Below are 25,683 nucleotides of genomic sequence, written 5' to 3' on the forward strand. Positions count from 1 at the left end.
TAATGTTTGTTATGATACGAGGTTCGCACAGAAATATAAAACAAGATCCCTGCCCTAACTGAGCTGACAATCCAAATAACATGACACAGCAAGACACTTTGCATCATCTAGAAGGGAAAAGGGGAGCACTAGACAGCTATTCTATTTGCTAGGCATATCTGTCATTAACCCTGGTTTTTAGAGATTTATAATCCTTGCACAAACTTCTCACTGGACTGAGACGTGCACTGTCATAACCCCAAAAAAGAAGGAATACTGTGCAACAACAAAAAAAACCTGACTTCATGCTTAAGATGGATGCCACAGATATGTTCCTTAAACATCTGCCGTTGTAAAAGTCCAGATGGTTTAAAATGAAATTTGAAAGCACTTAGTTTCTAATATGATCTTATTCATATTGCTTAGCCTACTAATTTTTATATTTTTGTGTAAAAAAAACACAAACGGAAAAAACTGCCCACAGAGTTCTAGCTTTTATACCTCCATATTTGAAGGATGCTGGTTTACTGCATATATCCTTTAATCCTAAAGCATTCGATTTTTATTTTTGAATGAATAAAGTTTAAAAAGAAAAACAAGCCACATCAAAATTGTATTAAGATCCTGCATTACAACATATGAACGCACAGAAATTCAAAGTCAAGGATCAGACCTCCATTACTAGGCATAACCATCCTGTTTGCCTAAATTCATAAACTGTGGTAGACACTAAACATCCTGGATTGAATACAGATACTGGATTAATGGTTTATTACAACAATCTATAATCCACTAACAACCCTCCACCCCGCCTCTCTCCTCCTTTCCTCCCTATGACTGGAGGGGTGTTAACAGGCCACTTCGTCTTGAAATGTGTGTTAATTCCTTATGCTAAATGATCTGTTCCACCTTGTATTTAGCTGTGACACTGATAAAGGGCAGGTCTCCATACATATAAAATGCTGCATCGGCACAGCTGCGCTGCTAAAATAAAGATGCTCTTTACTAGGCCAACGGGAGAGCTTTTCACGCAGCGCTGTATACGGTGAGTGGGGAGAGGGCTTAGGTCAGTGTAACTACGTCGCTCAGGACTGAAGAGCTCTGTGTAAACTTGTCTCTCTCACCAACATAATTTGGCCCCATAACAGATGTTACCCCATGCACCTCATCTCTCTGTTTGCACCTAGACATTTGGAGGTACAGCTATGAGCTTAACATTGGCTTTATGTTTTCATTTATTTAATATAATGGTCTCTTACTGAGTGGCCTTTTTCACTATGTGGCACAGCTTCTGTGAATAAGGCACGGTAAGCAGAGTCTATTTATCAAGAGTACTCTGAGGGGATGGAGTTTGAAGAGAATATATATTGTACTTTCAGCATTAAAAACATTTTAAAAAGCAAGTTTCCCCTCTCTGGTTGGTACAGTTTTCTGAGAGAAATGATCTAACAACCTGAACAGAACAGTCTGTTGAAGGTTCCCTGAAACATCTTTTTTACAAAGTTCTCTCAATTGCAGCCACATGGTTCCAACTCGGCGGCCCAACCCTGTGCAAATGAGAAATTCAGCCCTGAAGATGCAGTGAGACTAAGCACGTGACTAAAGTTAAGCATGTGCTCAAACGCTCTGGTGAACAGGGATGGACTTACACACATACTTAAAGGCTTTGCGGCACTGCGGTCTCAGTGCTGAAATCTGCTGATAATCAGTTAAAAGAATTTTCAATACCCAAGTTTAAACGTTTTAAACTTTACACCAACTCTCCCCCCCCCCCAGACAAATTCAGCCCATATTGCTCATGTTGACAGAACTTGATAAAAAGTAGTGTAGGTCACCTTTGAGCAAAAAGTGGAAATTGAAAGTGGCCTATATTACAGTGCTTGTTACTATGGTTGGGAGCTTCTACAGTGAGAGCTGTACCCTACTGCGAAAGAGCCATATGGACTATATTGTTTACACTTTTAACACAAGAAACTTAACAGGTGACAGATCTCTCAACTGCATTCTAGTGACCTATATCTAATAGTAAAATGAATTAGAGAGAAAACTGTTAAAGCGGTTTCCTGCTACCTGCATTTTTTGGAAGGTACAGGAGCAATGCTGTCTGCATTACAGTGTGCAGCTTTGCTTCTGCAAAGCTAGGAAACTTGGAAGCAACTCCCACTCCACCCGTTTTACTAATACCTCCTCCTCGTGGTGTACACAACCCTCACACAAAGATGGGGAAGGGTATCCAACTGCCTCATCATGAAGAGGAAAGGAGAAGGTATTCTGTCCATTTGTAGAACAGATAGGCTATTAACAGTCTCAGTAAGATGCACCCTTTGGGAAGACACATCCCTACAATGTTAAACAATGCTGCCCAGGCTGACAGGCCTCCAAAACTGAGCCAACTCTTCCCTGGACAGAGTGGACACTTTCCTCCTCACGTGTGTGGGTAAATGTAATACCCATGTAAGGAACTGGAGCCAAAGCCTGGGAGACAGCAGTCCTGTTTATCCAGAGAACAGACACAGTCAGGGTAGGGGCAGAACCAGCTTCAGATAAATGCAAGTAACATCAGTGTGCCCCGAGCCACTCTTTGGAGCTCCAGACTGATTGCTCAGGTTGGTCAGAGAACACATCAGCTTCCACTCCCATTCAAGCCATGATATCTCTGATGAGAAGGACAATAATGTTGCCAATTAGTACCAAGTGGGTCTGGGCTTTTTGTGTTGGGGATGCTTGTTAATTGGGAATGGACCAAGACCAAATACATTTCACATCGACCAACAAACAACATTAGCCTTTCAGTCACTACCAACCTGGGTCGGATTCCAGCTGGCAACCTAGAAGCTCTATATCCCATTAGCAACGCCTTGAGCAAACCATTTCCCCACCAGAAAGGACATTTAAAAGAAAGTTCAATGGTTTGATCTCAGAGCCCATTAACAGGAAGCTGTCCCTTTAAACAATGGAATCCTTGCCCAAACACAGCCCTGTTTTCAGTCTGCTGCATTACTCCCTTTATCCCCTTTGAGTTAACAGAGCAGATCTAAAACAATGTTTAAATCAGAATTGCTCATGTAGACATCAGGACTGGAAACGCTGTTTAAAAGTTAGCTGAGAAATAAGCGACATTAATAAAGAGATAGGTTGGTCATCATGCAAAGGTCACTAAAGCAGCTCAAACCAAAAACAACAGTAAAGGATGCTTGGGTCACTCTCTTATCAGACTCAAACATGCTTTTGTGCTCTAGCAACAGACACATGCTATTTTTGTTTTATTTGTTTATCTTATAGAAAAAACATGCCATTGAAGTGTTTCTAAATAATTTGTGACCCGCTTTCAGGGCATCATAAGCACAGTAATCCCATCACAGTTGATGATTAGGAAAACAGAGCTAATGACTGCATCTCTGTGAGGCTATTCAGTAGAAAGGGCTTCTTAAATTAAATTTGATCCAACACTGGGCTTGACCCTCCTTTCATTTATAGATGTGTGAGACTTGGGGATGACACTACTGAGAAATTATGCTAGTAAAAATGGTGCGAGTAAGAAGAGAACCAGGCTCACTGCATCCACAATGGTTTCATATTTGCTCATTTTTAGGTATGGGTTCACCAATCACGTAGCAATTTTGGCTCCGTCAACACGATGGTTAAAAGTGTGCCAGCATCAATTGCATATGAACACTGTTCTAGCATGGTTCCTCTGACCAGGGCAGACAGAGCTTCTTTTTCTATAGCACAGCGTGACTCTCAGAAGATCTCTGTACACATTGATCAGGGAATCAGAGCTATTATGCTAGCATGGTTTCAGCTGTGGTAGACAAGGTGTTACAGCTATACTATGCACAGAGAGGATAATGCCATTTTTAGAAACACTGTGCATGAACCCTAAAACGCAGCCACGTTTTATATTAATAATTCACCAGAACACACAAACTACAACAACAAAAATCCACATAAGCAAAATAACTCCTTTCAAGCACAGACCTGTTCTTTGGGATGCAGGAAGCTCATTGGTTGCAGGCAGAGTACCTGTTGGTCCAGTAGACAGTGCATAAGCCACAGAAGTTGCTGGAGCTCCTGGTCTGCCATGCTGGAAGGATGCACCAGAAGGAGGGGCGGGGAAAGAAGAGCCAGGATTCAAGCTTGTTGGAGAGGGTTGAGGTTGTCCTGGGTATAACTGAGAGGGCGCAGAATGGGGAGAAGCAGAAGGCATATAGGGAGGGTTAGCGTAGGAGGCTGAAGTAGGAGGAGCAATAGGTTGTTGAGGCTGATAGAGTGCGGATCCCCCCGTTCCAAAAGAATACTGCTGTGGTGGCTGATAAGCTAGATAGGGGGAGAAAAGGGAGAGGTTTTGTTAGTAACATTATTAGACTAAGAGAAAGCTACTATCCTCTCCAATTTTGATGCCCCATTCCCTCTTCCTAGCTACCAAGGATCACAACTTTCCTCCTGATTTCAGCTGAGCAGAACACTTACATTTTAGACTAGTTCGATGGCTTAATAAGTAGAAAAATGCACCGTCATGTAGGACACCTAACTTGAATAGCAAGTTCAGGCCTCAGACGTTGTGGGCCTTTCTCCAAAAGCCAGCTATGGGGGAGAGTCTTGCTACTGGTAGGTAATGAGCTAATATCCTGCTAGCGCAGGTTAAAGGTGCCAGCTTGTCCCTCTCTGTAGTGGAGGGTCAGATTTCACATCAGCTTCCCTTAGTGGCAATGCCCACCTCCTCCCTTCCTACCCACTTGAAATGGCTTCCTGGCTACCCAGTTCCCACTCCCACAATGTGGTGCCTGGACTCAGAGGGCCATGTCACCTCACTCTGTTGCTGGAGCCTGAGAGGGAGGCAATGGGAATTATGTCCTTTTTCACAAAGACCTTGATTATCGGCAGCTCTCTGCTTCTCTCCCAAAACTCATAAGTGTCAGGCTGTTACACAACCCATACACTCAAAATTAACAGGTGAGGAAAATTAACAGGTTTTAGAAAGACTGGTGGCTACTTCTGTGGGAGCCTTCTAGATTTCGAAAGTTAGGAGCAACATCATCCACACGATAGCCCGGTCACGTAGGAAAGTAAGGTCCCCACTTGACAGATGGGGAAACCCATACAGAGGAGATAAATGACATGCACACAGTCACAGTTAGTAGCAGAACCAAGGCCAGGACTCAGGTCTCCTCACTGCAAGGCCCCGATCTCATCACTAGATGACAGAACTCAAACACTGTGCCTGGTCTAATTTTGGTGTTTGTCATTTTTCCTCGGCTCCCATAGGATCCTTTCTCCATATTCTCTCTCCCTCTCTCCCCCTGGTTACTCTTATACATCCCGTGTTTCTTTTGTTGTTATTTGTTTTAAACGGGTTACTGCAGCTTCCCCTTCCTCGTTAATCTCCATCTTTGCCCTTATCATGGTCTCTTCCCTGTCCCCTTTTTCTCTGTCTCTCTCTCACTTTGAGCCGACTCTGCAATAGTTGAATTAAGTTAAAATTCCTCCTCAACAAGTAGGCATGCTGCTTGAGAAATACCTGGCTCTGGAGTACTCGTAGGGATCTTTGGCTCTCTGAGCTTTTAGGAATGGCCAGTCTAGGCCTCAATCTAAGATTTGTTGGTAGCCACCCGCTTAATTATAATTTAGCTGTTCAATAGGCAGTGCCACATCATCCCTGACAAAATACCCCTTGGTATGGTGAGTGAACGGGAACAGTAGCAGGAGTTTTCTGTAGATTGTTCCCTCACCCAAAGAGTGGCACTGGTTTCCCCATTGGTCTGAACCTCCCAAACAAACTCACTCCTGCAAATGCTGTGTAAATAAGCCATTGCTACTTACTCTGTGGGTACGGCTGTCGTGCCCCCGCCGGTGAGTACATGTTGTAGCCGGGAGAGGCGGCCTGATGTGGCGACACATTCGGATGAGCAGCCCCTGGTGGCATAATAAAACCTGGGGGTGGAGGATTGTCTCCCTGGGAAACAAGAATGCAGTAAAGAGAAAAGAGATTACATGTAGTCAGTGCTGCTAACAAGTCGACAGCGGAGGAGTTGAATGGGATTTCACAATTTCATATTTAAAGGCCTTGAATTGACATGAACAGAAAATAGCCATTGCCACTGACATAACTGTGCTGATCATTTCATCACCTTCGTGAGCCAGGCTTTTTGAACAATATAAAGGTGAACCACAGCCACATTTACACAGGAAATGAAGAAGCAGACATCCTTAGAACACAAACCCTCCGATATAATGAAGAGATGATGTGTAGCAAGTCACAAAAAATTGCCATCTAGATATTTTAAGACACTTTTTAAAGGTTAAACCTGATATTTCCAACATTAGGCGGAAAGAGAGAGAGGAAAAAAAAGACTACTCTTGCAACACTTGCATGATTCCACCGCCAAAAGGAAGCTGTGGAAGTTCTCACTTAAACTTAAATTTTGATTAAAACACCAGCTAATGCTTTTCCAGGGCTAGCCGTCCGGGTAATATCTGGAAATGTAACAAGAGCTGAATGGAAACAAAAAAATCAGATTGACCTGAACACCTGTTGCTGTCTCCCAAATGCACCGGAAAGCATCAAGCATACAAACTGTATACGGGGGTATTTATTTATAAGGAGCAGGATCTGCTCAAAGAGGAATAATGAATGTTATACCTGTGTGTCAGAGGGAGAGGCTGCAGGAGGATGGCTGGGAAGGGCAGTAGGAGTTTTGTTACTCCAGGTAGTGACAGTAGGGGCAATTCTAACCTGAATTGAACAAAGAAATACCAATCACAGAAAATAAAATTAAAAAAACACAAAACAAAAACACCCTAAAGAGTATCACATTACCAGATGCAACGCAGGTTATAGAAACTCTGAACACACAAAATCAGGCATCCCAGTGCTTCAAAGCAGCCATGAAATCAAGATAATAAAATAAAAATAAAGACAGAGCCTAAATCATTGCACATTCAAAAGCAAACAGAGAAGACAAGTGGTCAAGAGTTTTGGTATCTAAAGGGAACTACAGCAGGAAGATGGACCATAGAGAAGGTACTAACAGTTAGAAAGCGGACTGGTGTTTGAACAGCATTATACATGCCCCTAAAGCCAGCTCTGTCAGAGTGTCATTATTACAAATCTCCCTTTTGTCACATTTTTGTAACTGCTGCAAAAATTCACCCCATGCTGAGGGCTCACACCAAGCAGCACTTACACAATAGCCTGTAAGTGACAAGGCTTCAATGAAATGGAAGTTGACTGCCTTCACGTAAGTGGAGTTTAACTTGGGTTCAGATGACCCTCTCAGGTGTCTTATTTTAAAAAGACAAATTTGAAATCCAGCTGTAGCACATGCACAATAAGTTTCTTCCTCAGTGTTAGTCTCTTCCCATAACTGGGTCCTCAGAGTGCCCCCGGGATACCAGATATCTCCTATGCCCATGTTTTCCGTACTTTCCCAAGGCCTTAGCCCTACATTGTAATCACTATCTTCCTGACCAAGAATGAATGAGCAGGACTCTGTTGGCTTATCTATATCACATCTTTAACTGGCAAGAAATGGCGCTGTTGAGGAATGGGAGATACTGCCGTACACTGAATTCATAGCGCCTACGTTGCATGTCAGAGGAAGAAGACAGGAGGTGAGCCTTAAATCCAGGTCTTTGCATAGTTAGAGTAAAAGCAACAACATTAAGTTACCATCCCACTCAGGAATGACTTTAAAATACCTACTTCTAATAACAGTAGTGGTTTGTTTAGTCTGGAGAAGAGAAGACCAAGAGGGGAAATGATTACAGTTTTCAAGTACATAAAACGTTGTTACAAGGAAGAGGGAGAAAAATTGTTCTTCTTAACCTCTCAGGACAGGACAAGAAGCAATGGGCTTACATTGCAACAAGGGCGGTTTAGGTTGGACATTAGGAAAAACTTCCTAACTATCAGGGTGGCTAAGCACTGGAATAAATTGCCTAGGGAGGTTGTGGAATCTCCATCATTGGGGATTTTTAAGAGCAGGTTAGACAAACACCTGTCAGGGATGGTCTGGATAATACTTAGTCCTGCCACGAGTGCAGGGGACTGGACTAGATGACCTCTCGAGGTCCCTTCCAGTTCTATGGTTCTATGTATTTTTTTATATAATGAGCCATTACAACAACAAATATGAACATTTTAATAACTTCCCAAATATGTATGTGCATGATTTGATCAAAAATCAGTTTGCAATTTTAAAAAGTTAATTAGATGCTTTTCGCCTACAGAAAAAAAGAGTATTATAGTGAAACACAGATGGAGGCCCATAATTAAGCACATGCTTAAAGTTAATCACATGCTTAAGTGCTGGCCTGAACAGGAATGATGGACTTACACATGTGTTTAAGTGCTCTTCTAAGCTGGGACCAATGGCAAGTAAACGAAAAGTGAAGGCTCAAATACTACGTTTTACTTTGCTCTGTCCAATCTACATACTGGTGCATGTCTGTTTGTAACACCCCGTTCATAACAAATCCCTGCAGTACCTAAATGTAGAATTGTGTTTTTAACACAAGGAACCTGCAAGTCAAAAATTTCTTTGCACAGTTCACTTGGAACGTACTTGTTGGTTTGTGTTTAAACCATAATTTTACCTGTATGTAAGTTTTGCTGTTTTTTATTAAATAAGCACAGGCAGTTTTCCCATCCCCTTCCTAGTATTTAACCCTAACGGGTAGAAAACGTGAAACTTCAGTTTGTAGCATTACCAAGACCATCTCGTATCTAGGAAAGCTAACATTTTCCATAACAGAACATGAAAGTTATTGCGACTGCAGTATCACCTTTAAATACAATTCATTGGCTACAGGAAGGAAGGCGAGAGAGAAACAGAAAGGAAAAGCTGGTTTAATTATTTGTAATAATGTATCTGAAAACAAGCACAGTGATACTGCATAAATCTAATGAAGTCTTTTGCCCACTCTGAAAGTTACTTTTTGTAAGTTCTACATCCAGGATATCATCTGGGGTTAACTCTGCAGTAAGGCATTCAAAGCCACGGATATACAAAGGAAGACAACAATGCAAAACACCCTGACCCTTCAGCCTTTCCTCTTCATTCTGCCCTCAAAAAGGCAAATAATTTTGTTTCCCTGACGCGATGAGATGCAGCATAACCCCTTCCAGAATCCAAAAAAGCTGGGAAGATGCAACTACTTGATTTACTTGAAGCATTAGATGCCTCAAGGCCAGAAAGTGTGAACATTCTAGTAAATCCACATCGTCAGCACCCAGGATGTGAAGGGAAACCCAAAGCGCAGACCTAGTTTCTCGTTTCCATTTTCTCCATTTAAAAACAGTTCCTATACCACTAATACATGCCTTCTGTTCTCAAGGAATTAGCTGAAAGCAGCTAGTGGCAAAAGGGCCAGCCAATCAACAATGGCTTGCTAAGGGATTGGCGATCACACTTAAACTAGGAGAACAGCTGAGATGGCGTGTCTCACACCATCCCATGGCAGTAATGGCAAGCCTGTTTCCCCCCATTCTATTATGTAGTCTGGTTTGGTACAGCCTTGAGTCCAATCTAGCACAAAGGTCCCCACCTCCTTTATATCTCATTTGCCTTCCCACCCAATGCCCCCCAAAACAACTTCCTCTTCTACCCCAGATTCACTCACTCATTCTTCCAGCACATCTCACGCTCTGGTCTTCCAGGCCTCCCACACCAGCACTTCAACCCTGTCCAAGGTGCAGATGTTCTCCATACACAGCTCCTACTCCACCTGCCTCTTCCCCACACCCCGGGGAAGAGATTTTAAGCATGAGGCTGTACTGGCCACCCAATCTGTCCATCACTGGACTCATAGCATGGACCAGCAGAATCGGCATCATCTGCCATGAGTTTGCTATTGCAGCTGTGCAGCAATTTCTCTGGATGATTACACAGCAACGGGCTGCAGAGCAAATAGCCAGCCCGACCTTAGCTGAAGAGATGGTAACTGCATGACATGACTGCATCTAAAAAGCTGCATGTGGGAGGGGAAAATAAAATTTAAAAAAAAAAAAAATCCCTGAAGCTATAGTGCTTTGCACTGAAATACATTTGAAATTAAGGAAAAAAGTATCTCCAACCCCAGGCTGCTTGATAAGATATGTGAGAGGTGTTTTCAAAAGCAGAGTAAAGGAAGCATCTACAGAGATGGCAAGAAAGCACAATGGAATTGTTGTCCAAAGGGCTTGTAGGTACATCACACACACTTTGGATTCATGAAAGAAGAAGTGCACAAGCCATCATCTTCAAACACCACGTAGTGCAAGCACTGCTTCAGCTTGACAGCTGTAGATCATTTACCTGCTGATAATACTGCTGGACCGGGCCTTGGGTCATCTGCATTTGTCCAGCCAAAGGTCCAGCTCTTCCCTTAGGCACAGGTTCTCTCTCATACGGGGACTTTGGTGTCTCCTGTCCCACTGGAAGTTCTCCTCGAGCTCTGCAAAGTCTGTCCCGCAACAGCACGATCTTTGGCTACAAATAGTAAACCAAAGCAAACACATAATTACACCAAGTGGAATCTGTGGCCTTAAATCAGCAGAGAGACGGCCACTTACTGATCAGTTAAACTTCAAAGGACTTTTCAGAAGAGGACAGGATACTCCACTGAACAGTGTTCTGGTTGGCTGAAGCAAATCTGTTTGTCAGCCAGAAAACAGGCATTCCAGCTGGATCTGGTGCAGGTGACTCTACTGGAAGTGTGGGTTGAATCCCAAGTTTGGTATTCTCATTCCCAGGCCGGCAGTGGTGGGAATGACAAAGAAATGTGGAGAGGGGAAAAATGGGGCATGGGGGGTGATTGCAGCTACGACCACTGGTGACTGGCTCTAGAGAGCTCTTCTCAAATCCGCACTGGCCAGGAGAATGGCATGCCATGAGCCAAGAAAGGAGAAGAATGAAATGCAATTCTCACAGCTCAGAGTGACAAGAAGAAGAACTTCAGTATATATACAGGAATTAACTGATAGTCCAATAGCCACCCTGCAAAACCTATGAAATTCACAGGAAGTGGTTAGCAGGAGAGGAATTAAAACATTCATTGTAAGAGAGCATTGTCACCTGGGGACCACAAAGCCAAGTCTTGGCTTCACCTTGATTTATTTTCCAGCCCCCTCCCCTCTTTAACTTCTGAGGCACCAGGAGACGATTATACTGAGACCATGTTCCATTCCAGTGACTTTTCCCACCTACGCACAATACTAATCCCTGTCATTGCCGTTCTGAGCGGGAAGCAGAACCCCAAACCACATTGGAACATGTCTTCAAGTGACAGTTTTATACACTGTTATGTGCCACGCAAAGGTCTTCAATTAAAGCTTGTTCATCTAGAAGGGGGCAGAAGGAAAGTTAAGGCCACTTACCTGGTTGGTGTCTGCAGGAAGGAAAGCCAATGCAGTAGCAATGCTCCCCTGTGCAGCCAACAGATTGGCATACTGACTCATCTTCTCAGCCAGAAGAGCCCCGACAGCATCAGCGTCCATAGATCGTGTAAACTGCACAGCCTTACGCAGGATTATTACTTTCTCAATGAGGTCCTGGAGGATTATGACAGCGGAAAAAACAGCAAGTTCATGGGATCAAGTGAGAGAAAACAGCCACTAACTACAGCATGTCAGTAATAGACTGGAGATCAACCTTGCATACCACACAGTTCTCATTACATTATTTTAAACAGAGTGAAAATAAAGGTTTTCCCAACCATTATTAGTTCATTTTCTGTGTAACATTCAGAGAGAGCAAGATAATAGAACAGTAATCAGTGATCATCAATTTCAGTGCATTTTAAAATGTACTGACATTAAATAAACCAGTAGTAATCTGGTTACTCCATAAAGAAAAGCTTTTAAAAAATTTTATTTTATGAGATCTAAGGCACCTGTATATTATCTGCAGCCATTTTTTTCTAGTATTAGTCAACAAAAGAATGTTATTTACTGTGGTTACAAATTTTTTCTAGAAACATAAAGCAGAGATGGGAAAGACCAGTTAGGTCATCTAATCCATTTTCTTGCAAATGCAGGATTGTTCCCTAACGTGCCATTAATAGTGTTTTGGCAACTCTAGTTTTAATCGTCTTAAGCAAAGAGGATTCAACTACTCCCTCTGGGAGACTATTCCACAGTCTAATAGTTCTTACTGACAAGAAATTGTTCTTGATATTCATCATAAATTTTCCCTTTCTTGATTCCATTCCATGACTCCTACTTAAACCCATGTACCATTCAAAATAATTCTCCTCGTCGCTTGCACCACCCTTTAACAACTGTGCCTCTGTATAGGTAGCCCAAAACTACATTGGCCCTTTTTTTCAAAATTTTTAACTACCAAACAGCACTGCAAACTCCATGTTCAATGAAATGTCTACTATCGACCATTGCTCTCTTTCTGAAACCTATTCCCCAGTTTCTTCCTTCCCACAGAACTGCTGTGTTTTGGATTATTTTTCTCCTAGATGTCACTAGTACTTTTTCTCCCAGTTGCATCTCACCTAGGATGACCAGATGTCTCTATTTTATAGGGACAGTCCCAATATTCAGGGCTTTGTCTTCTACAGTATAGGTGCCTATTATCCCCCACTACCCAGCCCCTGTCCTGATTTTTCATACTTGCTATCTGGTCATCCTAATCTCATCGTGTTATTTTCTGTTCACATTTCTTATTGTTCTCTTATTCCTCCACCTTCACTGGTGTTTGCAATAGCTCCCAGTTTAGTATAATTTGTTAATTTCATTCATGTACCGTTTACTCCCTCTTCTAGACCATTAATGAAGGCACAGTGTTTAAAAAATCCAGACCCACACATGAATAGCAATAGTAAACCACTAGTATTGTGTGTTTATTGGACCGTACTCTAGTTCAGTCATGTTTTTCCTCAGTAAGTGAATATCTTAATAAATAAGTAAGCTTTTATCCTCCCAGGATTAAAATAATAGTTTCTTGGATTTCCAGCTCTCTCATATCACAGTTCGCTTTCAAATCCAAAGCGATCTCATAGGACAGCATCATAAAAAGAAAAAATGCAAGAATTCCCTTGTAGTGGGGAAATAGATATTGACTTTGCCTTAAAAGGAGCACAACACACATATGCAAGTCCAAAAAATAAATATATCCATGTCCACCTTCAAAAAAACCTGTGACTAACTATTCTAGGTTTTAATTTTAGGTACTTCGTCCCCAAAGTTTCTAAACCATCTATTCCAAAAGCAGGAATTACAAAACAAATCAAGGTCTCTAATGAACTTAAATGATGTATCAACCCTTGCAAAGAAAGTATATAAATTCAAAAATGCAACAGCCTTATTTTTATAAGCTGAGATAAAAACTGAACATGTTTTGCAATATAGTGTCAGCACAGGCCATTTATAAATAATCTTATTTTACTCTTAAAGTAACACATCACTTTCATGCTCAAGAATATGCAAGTATCAGACGGTCTGTCAAAATCCTGTATAAAAATAAACTTATTTAAAAGTCAAACTCACATACTTACCAAAAGTATACACCAAATTATTACAGCATGTCACTCAACACCTTTCTTCACAAAGACACTAACCTGAAGGGACAAGGGGCTGTTTCCATCTTGAGCTTTAGTCCAACACGCAACTAGTTTCTCTACATTCCCAGCACAAATATAACACAGACAAGCCTGCGTCTGCAGGAGATTGTCCCCTTCGTTTTCAAGTCTAGTACCCAACAGATCTAAGAATTATGAACAAAAAGCTTTTGAGTTATCTCATAAAATACTTGATAATTAAAACAAAAGTACCATTCAGGACGCTTGGACTAGCTCTGGGTAAGACAATGAAAATCCCGGTGATACTCAAATATATGCCCAAACTCTAAATTTAGCAAAACGTAGAAGAGAAACATTAAAATTGTCATTGTTTTGTGTGCACTCACTCGGTCACTTAGGGTGCTGTTGAAAATGTTACTCCCCCTTGCACAGAGGGAATGCAGACATTGTGACACATTCCTGATGCTGCTTGGCCAATGTGGCTCAGTGTTTATCTGCAAAATCATAGGAACCCAAAGTGTGGGAACCCTCTAAAACAGACTAATTGTGCAACATGTTCACGTGTCCAAAGGGGACAAATGATGGGGGCTAGTCTGAGCTTGTCTCACATTTTGCTGTTATTTGCATATACTTGGCAATCTGATTTGCTAGCACAATATATTTTGTTTGTAGCTGTGACAGTATCCATCACGTGAGTAATGTTAATAAGGTTTAGAACATAAGGCTGGTGTAACCATGGCTAGCCATTGGTTTATTATGCTAATGAGACAGCGTGGTATGCAGGAGTGAACACATGGTATGGGTGACTGGATTTCCTCCACATTCATCCTGGATTTCCTACTGACTTGCTGTGTGGTCTTTGGTGAGTCTCAAGGATCTGTTCCTTCATCCACTGACTTCAACAGAAGCAAGAGGACACCACTTCCCTTCTCCTAGCCGTGGTGGGAGAATTAATTTTTCCAAGGTGCTTTTACAACTTAAAGTGCTAACACGGTTGTACACAAAAACAGCTACACTCAGTCAGACCAATGTTCCATCAAGCCAGTATCCCGTCTTTTCATACTGACCAATGCCACATGTTTCAAAGGGAATGAACAGAATGGGGCAATTATCTAGTGATCAATCCCGTCATCCAGGCCCAGCCTCTGGCAGTCAGAGGTTTAGGGACACCCAGAGCATGGGGTTGCATACCTGACCATCTTGGCTAACAGCAATTGATGGACCTGTCCTTCAGGAATTTATCTGAGGGTATGGCTACACTTGCAGCCATACACTTGGAGCGTACCCGCGGCAGTGCTTTGAAGTGTGAGTGTGGTCACGGCGCCAGCACTGGGAGAGAGCTCTCCCAGGACTGCAGGTACTCCACCTCCCTGTGGGGATTAGCTTACAGCGCTAGGAGCCGCGCTCCCAGTGCTGAACACTGTTTACACTGGTGCTTTACAGCTCTGTAACTTGCTGCACTCGGGGGGTGTTTTTTTACACCCTTGAGTGAGAAAGTTGCAGCGCTCTAAAGCACCATTGTAGCCAAGGCCTGACTCTTTTTTGAACCTTGTTATAGTTTTGGCCTTCACAACATCCTCTGGCACCAAGTTCCACAGGCTGACTGTGCGTTGTGTGAAGCAGTACTTCCTTTTGTTTGTTTTAAACCCTGTTGCCTATTAATTTCATTGGATGACCCTGGTTCTTCTGTAATGTGAAGGGGTAAATAACACTTAAATAACCCCCTTTAGTCATCTCTTTTCCAAGATGAACAGTCCCATACTTTTTAATCTCTCCTCAAATGGAAGCTGTTCCACACTCCTAAACATGTGTGTTGCCCTTCCCTGCACCTTTTCCAATTCTCATGCATCTTTTTTGAGATGGGGCAACCTGAACTGCATGCAGTATTCAAGATGTGGGGGCGTTCCATGGATTTATATGGAGACATTATATTAGTTTTTGTCTTATTATCTAACTCTTTCCTAATGGTTCCGAACAGTGTTAGATGTTTTGACTGCTGCTGCACATTAAGTAGATGTTTTCAGAGAACTGTTTTCATGATGACTCCAAGAACACTTTAAGTAGTAACAGTAACCGTAACATTCTGTATGTACAGCTGGGATTACATTTTCCAAAGTGCATTACTTTGCATTTTTCAACATTGAAATTCATCTGTCATCTCACTTTTGAGATCCCTTTGTAATTCTTCAAAGGCAGCTTTGGACTTAACTATCTTGAGTAATGTTGGATCATCTGCAAGCTTTTCCACCTCACTTTTTATCCCTTTTTCCAGATCATTTATTAATATGTTGAACTGCACTGGTCCCAGTACAGATCCTTGGGGGACCCTTTTATTTACCTCTCCACTGTGAAAACTGACCATTTATTCCTACCCTTTGTTTCCTCTTTTAACCAGTTACTGATCCATAAAAGAACCTTCCCCCTCTTGTCCCATGACTGCTTACTATGCTTAAGAGCCTTTGCTGAGGGACCCTGGAAAAGACTTTCTGAAAGTCCAACTACACTATGTACACTGGATCACCCTTGTCTACATGTTTGTTGATGCCCTCAAAGAATTCTAATTGCTTGATTTCCCTTTACAAAAGCTATGTTGACTCTTCCCCAATAAATCCTGTTAATCTGTCTGTCTGATAATTCTGCCTCATCTAGTCATGTTTCTGAAACATTTGAATTGGCATCTCATAAGAAAAGAATATTATATACTGTTTTCTTAGCAGAGGCAGCTCTCATATTAAATGGTCATCACTGCTGGCTTATAGGAAAAGATAACAGTGGTTGCGGTTTGCTTTGGCCGTGAAGAGGCATACCTGTTCTTCCCAAGTACAAACACCCTTGAATTGTACAATGATTTAGGAATGGATCACCTTGAGGGGTATATTTCTTTTATGACAAAAAATTAAAACAATGAATTTAATGCCTTCTGGAAAAAAAGAACTGGATTGACATCCCTGGAGACTGAAGAGCTGTCTGTTCACAGAACAAATACAGTAGGGGGAGCTGCATGTTGAACCAGGAACAGACACAGATTTGGTTGGGCAGGAGATGAAAGACAATAGCATATTGATTTCAAGTTGACTGTATTCCTTTAAAATTCCAATGAGTTCCCATAATCCAAAATAAAGGAATTATCCAATGAACGAACGAATTATGAATAAATTAATTAATTTGAAGGAAAATAACTTTGGAGTATTTAGAAGCATAGTTTCACTAAAGATGAGTAAAATAAATTACATCCATTCTTAAGTTTTCTTACCACAGAGAACTGCAAATTCATCTGGCCTAGCATAAGTCAACACAGCAGCCAGCGCCTCTCTCCAGTTCTGCAAATCACATGACTGAACTATCTCCTTCCAGTTCTTTGTCACAACAGCAGTGATGAGCTGGGAAGCAAAGAGAAAGACTGAATGATATCTTTATAGAATCCCCATTCCTGACACCACATCATTTATATCTATGCTGTGTGCCCAGCCCCAGGGTATTTGGGACAGACACTTCACCATGACTCAACTAATCTGAAAGATTATGTAAATTCATGTTTAGATGGATCCAGTGAAACTTAGAAACCAGGGCAAAGGCAACAGAGGACAGCAAGTATCCTTATTATAAAATTCACACCACATAATGTGACAATCAGGGCAAGGATGCCGGGTGGGGGGGAGCGGCAGTCCCGCAGGGGCCCCCACGAGAATATAGTATTCTATAGTATTGCAACTTCTTTTTAAATGGAAGGGGCCCCTGAAATTGCTTTGCCCCAGGCCCCCTGAATCCTCTGGGTGGCCCTGGATCAGGGTGCAGATGTCCCAGGAGGAAAAAAAAAGAGTCTGAACCACAAAGAATAAACAATTGAATCAACTTATTGAATACAATATTATTATACTATAAATGTGTATTGAATAAGATGTTTTCTGAAAGTTGGTAACACAGTGGTGATTTGCGTTACTGAGTGAGGTACGCATGGGTAGCATGAAAAGCGTTACATGTGTGTGCTGGAAATACGTTCCTAAAAGTGTTCAGACAAAGCAATCTGAGTAGAGCAGATAAACAGGTTTGTCCTAGACAAAGGAGTGTGGATTCACCAGTCTGCCAGGGTCAAGCTTTGCAAGCAAAGTACAACAGAAGTACATTTGCATCGAAGGTAAATAAAGTGATCAAACTAATTAAAAAAGCAAATTGACCAGGAGGTGAAAAAAGGGGCTTGGCGCCTTCAGCCTGAAGAACAAGCAGCAGGGGAGAGGAACTTCTTCTGTGCTTACTCTTCAAATAATACGTTTCAGAGGTTATTGTCTATAACAAGAAAGGGAGAGAACTCCTTAGGTGTCCATCACTGAGAGGACACAGGTACAGCACGCTTTGAGCCCGTAAAAGTTGGATCCCCTAGTCTGAAACGCTATGAATGCTGGTAATTTGATGTACATACAAAAACTGCTTAGGCAAAGAAAGATTAAGTTTTAGTCACTTTTATTTTATAGTATGTTTTCTTTTGTTTTATTTGTAACCATACCTGTCTCTTTCTCTTGGTTAGTATCACTTCAGTGTCTGTTCTTTGTTCATAAACTTATTCTTGTTTTATTACAAAGTCATCTCAGTGCTGTTGTATGGAAGTGTGAGCCTTAGCTAACCTAACATGCTGGTGTGTGTATTGTCTCTCTGGAGGCAGGGAACTTAATTTCTGTGAGTGTCCAGTGAGAGGGACTGGACACTGCAGGGAGATATCTCTGGGGAACTCGAAAACTGGGGTTCACTGATTGTCACCTACAAGGCAAAGTTTAGCGTTTGGCGGAGTCCTGAAGAATTTGCTGGCAAGGGAGACAGGCTGATGTGTCAGAAAGCTGACACATACCTTATCAGCAGCAACACACTCACTCTTGCTAAGGCAGAGTGGGAACATGGTGGCTCACAGCTCTGGGTATCCTGAGTGCAACATCACATGGGTACAGTAATCAGCAAATTAGGGACACTGCAGGTGCTTTACAAATTTATTTTACAGTACAAGGTTAGCTTTGTTTGGTTAAGAATTTAGTTATAAAACTTATGCACAACACAGGGTAAAGTGAGGGGCATCACTGATTTTGTTCCTGAACTGCATGCCAGTCAAACCTTTTAATTCCATTTTATTAAACTCTACGCCCCTGGTAGCCTACTTCACTGCAGTTAAAAGAGATTGCCCTAAGCAGCGGCAACCCAGACTTGCATCAACAATACTCTGTCCACTAACTGAACAACCCCACCCTTTGTCCTGTGAGCCAAACTGCCAGGATCTTGATAGTATTCAGTTTTTTCTTCCTTGCCTGGCTCTGCCCTCCAGTTACTCATCCACTTCAGATGGAATACTGATTTACTCTGCAGCTGTGTTGATATTTAGTGAACAAGGGCCTTGTAAGTAACACAATTGGGCATAGCAAATAGTTTGTATGACTTTAGAAGAAAAACAAAGGCAAGTAACTAATAAAAAAAAACATGCAATGACAAATGTATCACTTATTTGCTAACAGAATGCATAGGTAAGGGATTGGTGTTCTACCGAATTGTCTTTCCCCAACGGATGGATTGCCAAAAGGAGTATTAGAAATACCAGAATGTCTGTTCTTTAAGCCTACTAAAGATATCTAGAAAAGGTCTCGGAGAGATGGACAGGTTTTCCCTCTTTACTCTTTCCCCAGACAAAAGAAATTGGAACTGCCCTTGCCCCAATCGGATCATAGGGAATGGCCAGTAAAGGCCCACTTAGAGACTTCAGATGGTGTGCTAGTGCTGGTCATGCTTTTCAGCCTTACACCCTGAGCCAGAAAAACACTTGAGCAACCTGCTCAACTTTAAGTACAGGAGCAGTCCCATTTGAAGCCACTGCTCCCTGTTAAGCATGTGATTAAGTGCTTTGCTAATTCATGACCTTAGCATGAAGATAAAAAACCTGCTCTTTTCAATTTTCCCTCCGCCTACCACACCGTTAAATGCCTTTCCCTGTCAAAGGAACAGTGAGAAGCAAGAACTGAAATCCACTGTCAGTTTCAAAATGCCAACTTTGGTAACAGTGTGTCTTGATGGCTGCTCCTCTCACCTTCTGCTGACACTCTGACACAAGTGAGCAGCAGGAGGCAAAGAACTGAAGGAGCATTGCCAGCAAGGCGGAAGCTGCAGAGCACAAATAGCCAGATGTCCATATCACACTGTCTCATAGACGTTATGTGATTAGATTAGATCTGCTATTCTTAGATAACCTTTGTACACAGTAAAGCAAAACATCAGCAAAAATCTCTCCTCCAACTGACTGGACAGAAATTAACATAGTAAGTGCTGCAGCTGGAGTAACTACAGTACTTGCTAAAGATGGACAGATAAGAGACTGCACATACACTAAACACTGTTCAAACTAAATATTTATCCTTGTTCATCAGCAAGGATTCTTTTTACTCAGTGTGATCAACAAATTTTAAAAGGATGAGGAGAGAGAGTAGAAATAGGAGTAAAAGCTGCTCTTCGTCCTAGCTAATAAGCCTGTTCTCTGCTTAACAATACACAAAACAGAAAAACACCCCTTCATTCACAGATCCAATGAATGAATTTACCCTACATTCAATTCTCCTAGAAACAAATATATATAGATAGCAAGAACCTTAACCATTTCAGGACTCTGCTGAAAGCCTACACGCACAGATTTTGTTTTAGTTTTCAGTTGTAAAGCTACATACCCTGGTAATTTTGCTTTGCATCTTAGCAAAGTACTTTTTCTGCGTCCTCGACAGCAGCTCTTGTCCACCTGCTATGGCCAATATGATGGCATCAGCCATGCGATTATCATGTAAGCAGAGATCAACCGCACTTTCAAAGCTACCAGTCAGCAAAGCCTGGGTAATCAAACCATCAACATCTGCAACAGGAGGAATAATTTAGTTTTAAAAATTTCACTGCTTCAAAATAAAATAAGCGTTAAACATACAGTTATATAGGTGAGTCAAGTAGCAGCTTCTCTCTCACTCTGTGATGCTGGGCTGTTTTCTTCTCAAAGACCTTGATTCAGGAAAAAAATTAAGCACATGTTTAAGCTCATTGCTATTCAAGACAACACTTTCGTGTATGCTTATGTACTGTCCTCAATAGGGTGGATTTCCTGAATCAAGGCCAAAGAGCCTGCAGCCTTATCACTTTGTGCTATGATCCCAAGAGATCTCAAACGCACTTGGTCAGGCCATACCAGTACTAGGATAAGAGATCTCCAAGAATCACTTACTTCAGTGTCATAGGAAGTCCTGCTAGTATTTCACTAAACAGCATTCTTTCTTCTGAGTCAGTACTGAAACTATGACCCAGTGTATTTTGTCAGGGCTTCTTGAAGTGTTATCTTGTGGATGAGACGTACAAGAAAGGCCTTGAACTTCGGTGGTCACTAAAGATCCCCTGGGAGTGTTGGTAAAAATGAGGTGTTAACACCCATCTCCTGACCAAATCTGAACTCTGCTAACAACAGTTTGTCTACTAAACCCTTCTTCTAGTTTCAGTGTCAACTGGTACAGGATCCTTCCTAAAAATCTGTCTAAAAGTAGAGTTGCTATATGCAGTTAAAAAGGTGTCAAACTACCCAGAGGTGGATGCATTTCAGTGATGGGGGACACAATCCCTGTGTAATTCCTTGCTTTTCCTAACACAGGTGTTGTAGTACTTTGAGATTGTTGGGTGAAAGCTAACACAGATGTGCAAATAATTGAAATGCGGGTAAACAACAGACTCTCTGACATTCCCTAGGCAGAAGGCTCCATATAAAGAGAATTTATGTAATACTACAGTTGTATCTCAATAATTAAAAATATTTGCAAGTACCATGACATCAATATAAACAGGTTTTTACCTCCACTGACAGAGATGTTAAACGTTTCTTTTCCAGATGTCAGATCTTCAGTCTCCTCTTTTGTTCTCTAACAGAGAGGAAAAGTGCAGTTTTTCAGTCTATGCAAAGAATTTGGCTACATAAATCCATGTTTGAAGACATACACCTTACATTGGAGGGCATAGCATGCTTTCTTCAAGCCGTTCCGCAAGGGGCCACTAACTTAGAGCGAAAGAGCATTGTTATGCTCAGTGTTTCTACTCAGTGTCATTAACTTCCCCTGGCACCTGTACAAAGCAAATCTCTGAGCACTGTGGAAAAGCCCTGAACATACCCAGGGATCTACCAAACTATGGACATGTACAAACATAAAAGCACATTGCTGACAGATCACTGGTGAGCATTATTAAAATTAGATGCAATTAGGGAAAAACACTTCAAAAACGTCAGGGTTCACTTCACTGGGAAGATGTTCATTTAAATATGTGGGCGAGTATTTAGACATTGTGAGCAATTGCTTGGACAACAAGATACAGCCTTGGGATTTCCATGCATGAATGCACAGAATAATAGTAATAAAAAAACCCTCCAGAAACTTTAGCTAATTGATCTTCACAGCCTGTGAGGAGTGCAGATGATAACATCCTCATTTTACAGAGGGGAACCAAAAAGTTAAGTCACCTGCTCAAGGTGTCAGGGTGAGTCAATGTCCAAGCATCTAATTGCTCCAGCAGGATGCATCAGATTGGTATGTACCGCTTTTTAAATAAGCATAGCCTTTTTGCGGGGAAAAATATATCTGTATGTTAATGCTACCTACCTAACACTTAACCTCACTGCACAGAGATCTGGGGCTTGATCCTGCAAGGTCCTGGGCACCCTGGCTCAATCCAGCAAAGCATTTAAGCATATGCTTAGCTTTCGACACTGAAATGAGACCACTCACATGCTGAAAATTAAGCACATGCTTAAAAATGCTTTACTGGATAAGTGTCAGAGCATTCAGCAGCCTCTACAATAGAACTGTGTATGATCTTTTAGTTAAAAAAAAAACCCAAAAAACAACAACTATCTCAAATCTGATGTTAAAATCTACGCACAACATGTTAATTTTGGAATTTAAAATGAAATTCATATCGAAATGCATACTACCCAGTGGAAGCCTCCTTCACACATTAGTTCGCAACCTTTTCATAGCGTGGACCAAACCTGAACAGAGAAACTGCTTATTGACCGCGTCCCCTCTCATTTGCCATTGTGCAAATATGCACAGGTACAATACTCACAGAGAGAGAACATTAGAAAGACGCACTAGAAAGGAAATGAGCTGTTAAGGCGGTGGGTAAGCGCATGATAACCAACATAGTTAATACAGAAGCCAACACTTACCTCTCCCAAGAATGGCTCTTCAGTAGATTGGCTATCTTCACCATTACTTTGTACTGATTGGTCAGATTCTTTAAGAGCCTTTTGCAGAGAAGGGAAGATGGCATTTGGAAAAAGTTTGCAGGGGAAAGTGAAAGAGAGAGAAAGATACTCAGCACTGAAGAACACAGATTAAAAGGAACATGAGCCAACAATATACAGAGCGAGTCTGTCAAGAGCAGAACTCCATTTGCAGAAATGTAAATGTCTTCACTTCCTCCGTTTTCCCCACTAACTAAAGCCATACTTAGGCCACATCTACGCTACAACAGCGCAGCTACAGCACTGCAGATTTGCCATTGTAGCTGCGGTAGTGTAGATGCTTCCTACGTCTACAGAAAGGGTTTTTCCACCGATGTAGACAATCCACCTCTCTGAGAGATGGTAGCTATGCTGATGGAAGAATTGTGTCGATCAAATTACTCTGCACAGGGCATGGAGTCTTTCACAGCCCTGAGCAATGTAGCTAGGTCAATATAATTTTTAGGTGCAGACCAGGCCACAGTTTTCCAATTAGCCATCTGAACACATGTAGCCACTTTTTTAAAATTTGACATTTATTGGTGGTAGCCAAAAGAGCATGTGCACGATAATGATATGAAGGGTGTCTGTAACAGACTGACAAAGAAGAGAGTGTGAAGCAGAGAACGTATGGAGAGGGCATATTCCATTACCACTTTGGATCACTAAGAAAAAAAAGATGCATATTCAATGCAAGCCATTCTTACAAGAAAGCTGCGGGAATTTCATATTCAGTCCCACATGCTGAAAATTAAACCATTAGACCAAATCCTTCTCTGTAATGCAGACAGGTATGCTAGGGGAAAAAAGTGTGGCCAGGCGCTGCAGGGAAAAACCTAATTAGTTCCTGCCACCCCAGCCCCAATCAGAGGAAATGGGTTGGGGCTGGATCACTAGCTAGGCCTGTCCCAGAAAATGGCCACACCTGCCCACCTCATTAACAGGGGCTAAAAGCTTGCGGGGGAGGAGTACACTCAGAAGGAGCCTGTTGCCACTGAGGCCTGTGCTAGGCCAAACCTGTAAATAAGCTATTTACAGATAGTTGGAGCTGGCTGGGGGGGGGAGAGAATGGACATAGGAATAAAGAGCATGGATGTTGCACCAGCTTGAAGTGGTCCTGACTGGGAAGAGGGGCCAAGAGGCTGAACCCAGCGGGGCGCGGTGAGCACCCCGTTACAAGAAGGGCCTAGCTTCAGGCCTGCTAATGCATCATATTCACTCTGAGAAGAGTAGGCAGCCAGGGCCGGTGCAACCATTTAGGCGATCTAGGCGGTCGCCTAGGGCACTGGCATTTGGGGGACGCCATTTTCTTCAGCAGCGACCATGGCAGCCAGATCTTCAGCCACCCCAGCCGTTGCCGGCATTTAGGCGGAGGGAGCTGGGGCACGGGGGTGCAGGGAGGGACACCTGCAGCAAGTAAGGGGACGGAGTGGGGTGCGGCACGCAGGGGAACTCCCCGCCCCAGCTCACCGCTGCCCCACCTCCTCCCCGAGCACGCCACGGCCGCTTCACTTCTCCTGCTTCCCAGGATTGCAGCGCCTAAACTGATTGGCTTAGCGCCGCAAGCCTGGGAGGCGGGAGAAGTGAAGCAGCAACGGCGTGCTTGGGGTGCTCGTGCGTGGAGCAGGGGTGAGCTGGGGTGGGAGGGGGTGCCTCAAGGCAGAGGGTGGGGAGTTGCTGCGGGGGGGGCACCTCAGGGCGGAGGGGGAGCTGCCGCGGCGGGGGGAGGGGGCGGCGCACCTCAGGGCGGAGGCGCAAGGAGAATGTTTCGCACTCTAGGCGAAACTTCCATGCACCAGCCCTGTAGGCAGCCCCCTCTATCAGTATCCTGCAATGTACAGCACACACTAGCCAGGGCCACAAACTGCTCCTCTTGACAGGAGCAAAGCACGATGCCTAGCAGTGCATTCCCTGTCTTCTCCCACCCCTACAATCCTGGACCTGGACGGTCCCTAGATCATTGTTGTGGCGAGAGCTCCCTTCCCCAGCTCCCTCATTCCATATGATAAGAGCAGGATTCCCCCTACTGTCTGTCTCCAAAGTGATGAGCACTTAGATGCCACAGATTATATTTCCCTCTGCAACTCCTGTTAGAGTTCACAACACTTGGTTTTAGCAGATGTTTAAGGGAAGATAGAAATTGCAATATAAGTAGTGATTGCCTACAACAACCATGACTTGCTGAGAATGTGGGTCTGCAGAGTGAAAGAGAGAAAAGGAGCTGTTTATTTCTGAGCTAGCTACTAAGGTTATTATTTACTACTTGCTTTCCAGGGTGGTTCTTCCCCCAACACCTTGCAATTCTTTTTGTTAATGATCCGGAGGCTGCAGAGATTGCCTGACAACAGGAAGGATACGACACCTTTCTACACCCACAGACAACAAACATTGTAATGGACACTACAAAAGTATTAAAAAAGCAACCAATATGGAGGAGCAAAGAAACCCCACAAAACTCATGTCAAGATTAATTTCTCTCCCTGCAGACAGAGATCCTAAAACAAAAACACACCAGTAACTGTTAACTGGGCGATAAGAAATAAAACTAACTAATGATATTCACACAGTTCTAGTGCCAGAGATTTCAGGGACTTTTTAAAATATGAACTTTCATATTTTATGTGGAAATTGTAAATTTACAACATGCTCATAATCTCAGTCATTCATATGTTCTGGTATAACTATTGAGTCAAAAGAGAAATGATTCTTACCTGGCACATTTTTGTTATATTAATGTGACAAAAAAGATTTTTGTTGTTTTTGTTTGCTTACCTCCTCTAGTTTGCCATCTACAAGATTCTCTTTATTCAGAGCTGAAGTAATCTACAAAACAAATAAGATTTATTAGAGAAGTAGTTTTCTCTCTTACTTTAGGGTATGTAGCAAGTGTTAACATTTCACAGGTCACCATAAGTTGGAGATGAGAT

General features: G+C 42.4%; 1 protein-coding gene across 18 annotated transcripts in view; it reads right to left on the minus strand.

Annotated features, from left to right (window-relative positions):
- The window catches only part of SEC31A (SEC31 homolog A, COPII coat complex component), a 68,946-nt gene that overhangs the window by 18,775 nt on the left and 24,488 nt on the right, over positions 1-25,683 (minus strand). For 4 of the 18 annotated variants that reach the window (XM_050945104.1, XM_050945103.1, XM_050945105.1 and 1 more), the window contains exons 13-23: positions 25,529-25,579; positions 22,700-22,777; positions 21,332-21,398; positions 20,178-20,356; positions 16,742-16,868; positions 13,528-13,673; positions 11,336-11,509; positions 10,275-10,448; positions 6,620-6,712; positions 5,800-5,932; positions 3,958-4,296 (exon numbers count right to left, since the gene is read on the minus strand). In XM_050945104.1, the coding sequence (XP_050801061.1) occupies positions 3,958-4,296; positions 5,800-5,932; positions 6,620-6,712; positions 10,275-10,448; positions 11,336-11,509; positions 13,528-13,673; positions 16,742-16,868; positions 20,178-20,356; positions 21,332-21,398; positions 22,700-22,777; positions 25,529-25,579 (1,561 nt within the window). The remainder of the gene's footprint in view (positions 1-3,957; positions 4,297-5,799; positions 5,933-6,619; positions 6,713-10,274; positions 10,449-11,335; positions 11,510-13,527; positions 13,674-16,741; positions 16,869-20,177; positions 20,357-21,331; positions 21,399-22,699; positions 22,778-25,528; positions 25,580-25,683) is intronic. The other 14 variants (XM_050945108.1, XM_050945106.1, XM_050945120.1 and 11 more) reach the window with 9 other exon arrangements.

This window comes from Gopherus flavomarginatus, chromosome 3 (assembly GCF_025201925.1).
Source record: "Gopherus flavomarginatus isolate rGopFla2 chromosome 3, rGopFla2.mat.asm, whole genome shotgun sequence".
NCBI classification, from domain to species: Eukaryota; Metazoa; Chordata; order Testudines; family Testudinidae; genus Gopherus; species Gopherus flavomarginatus.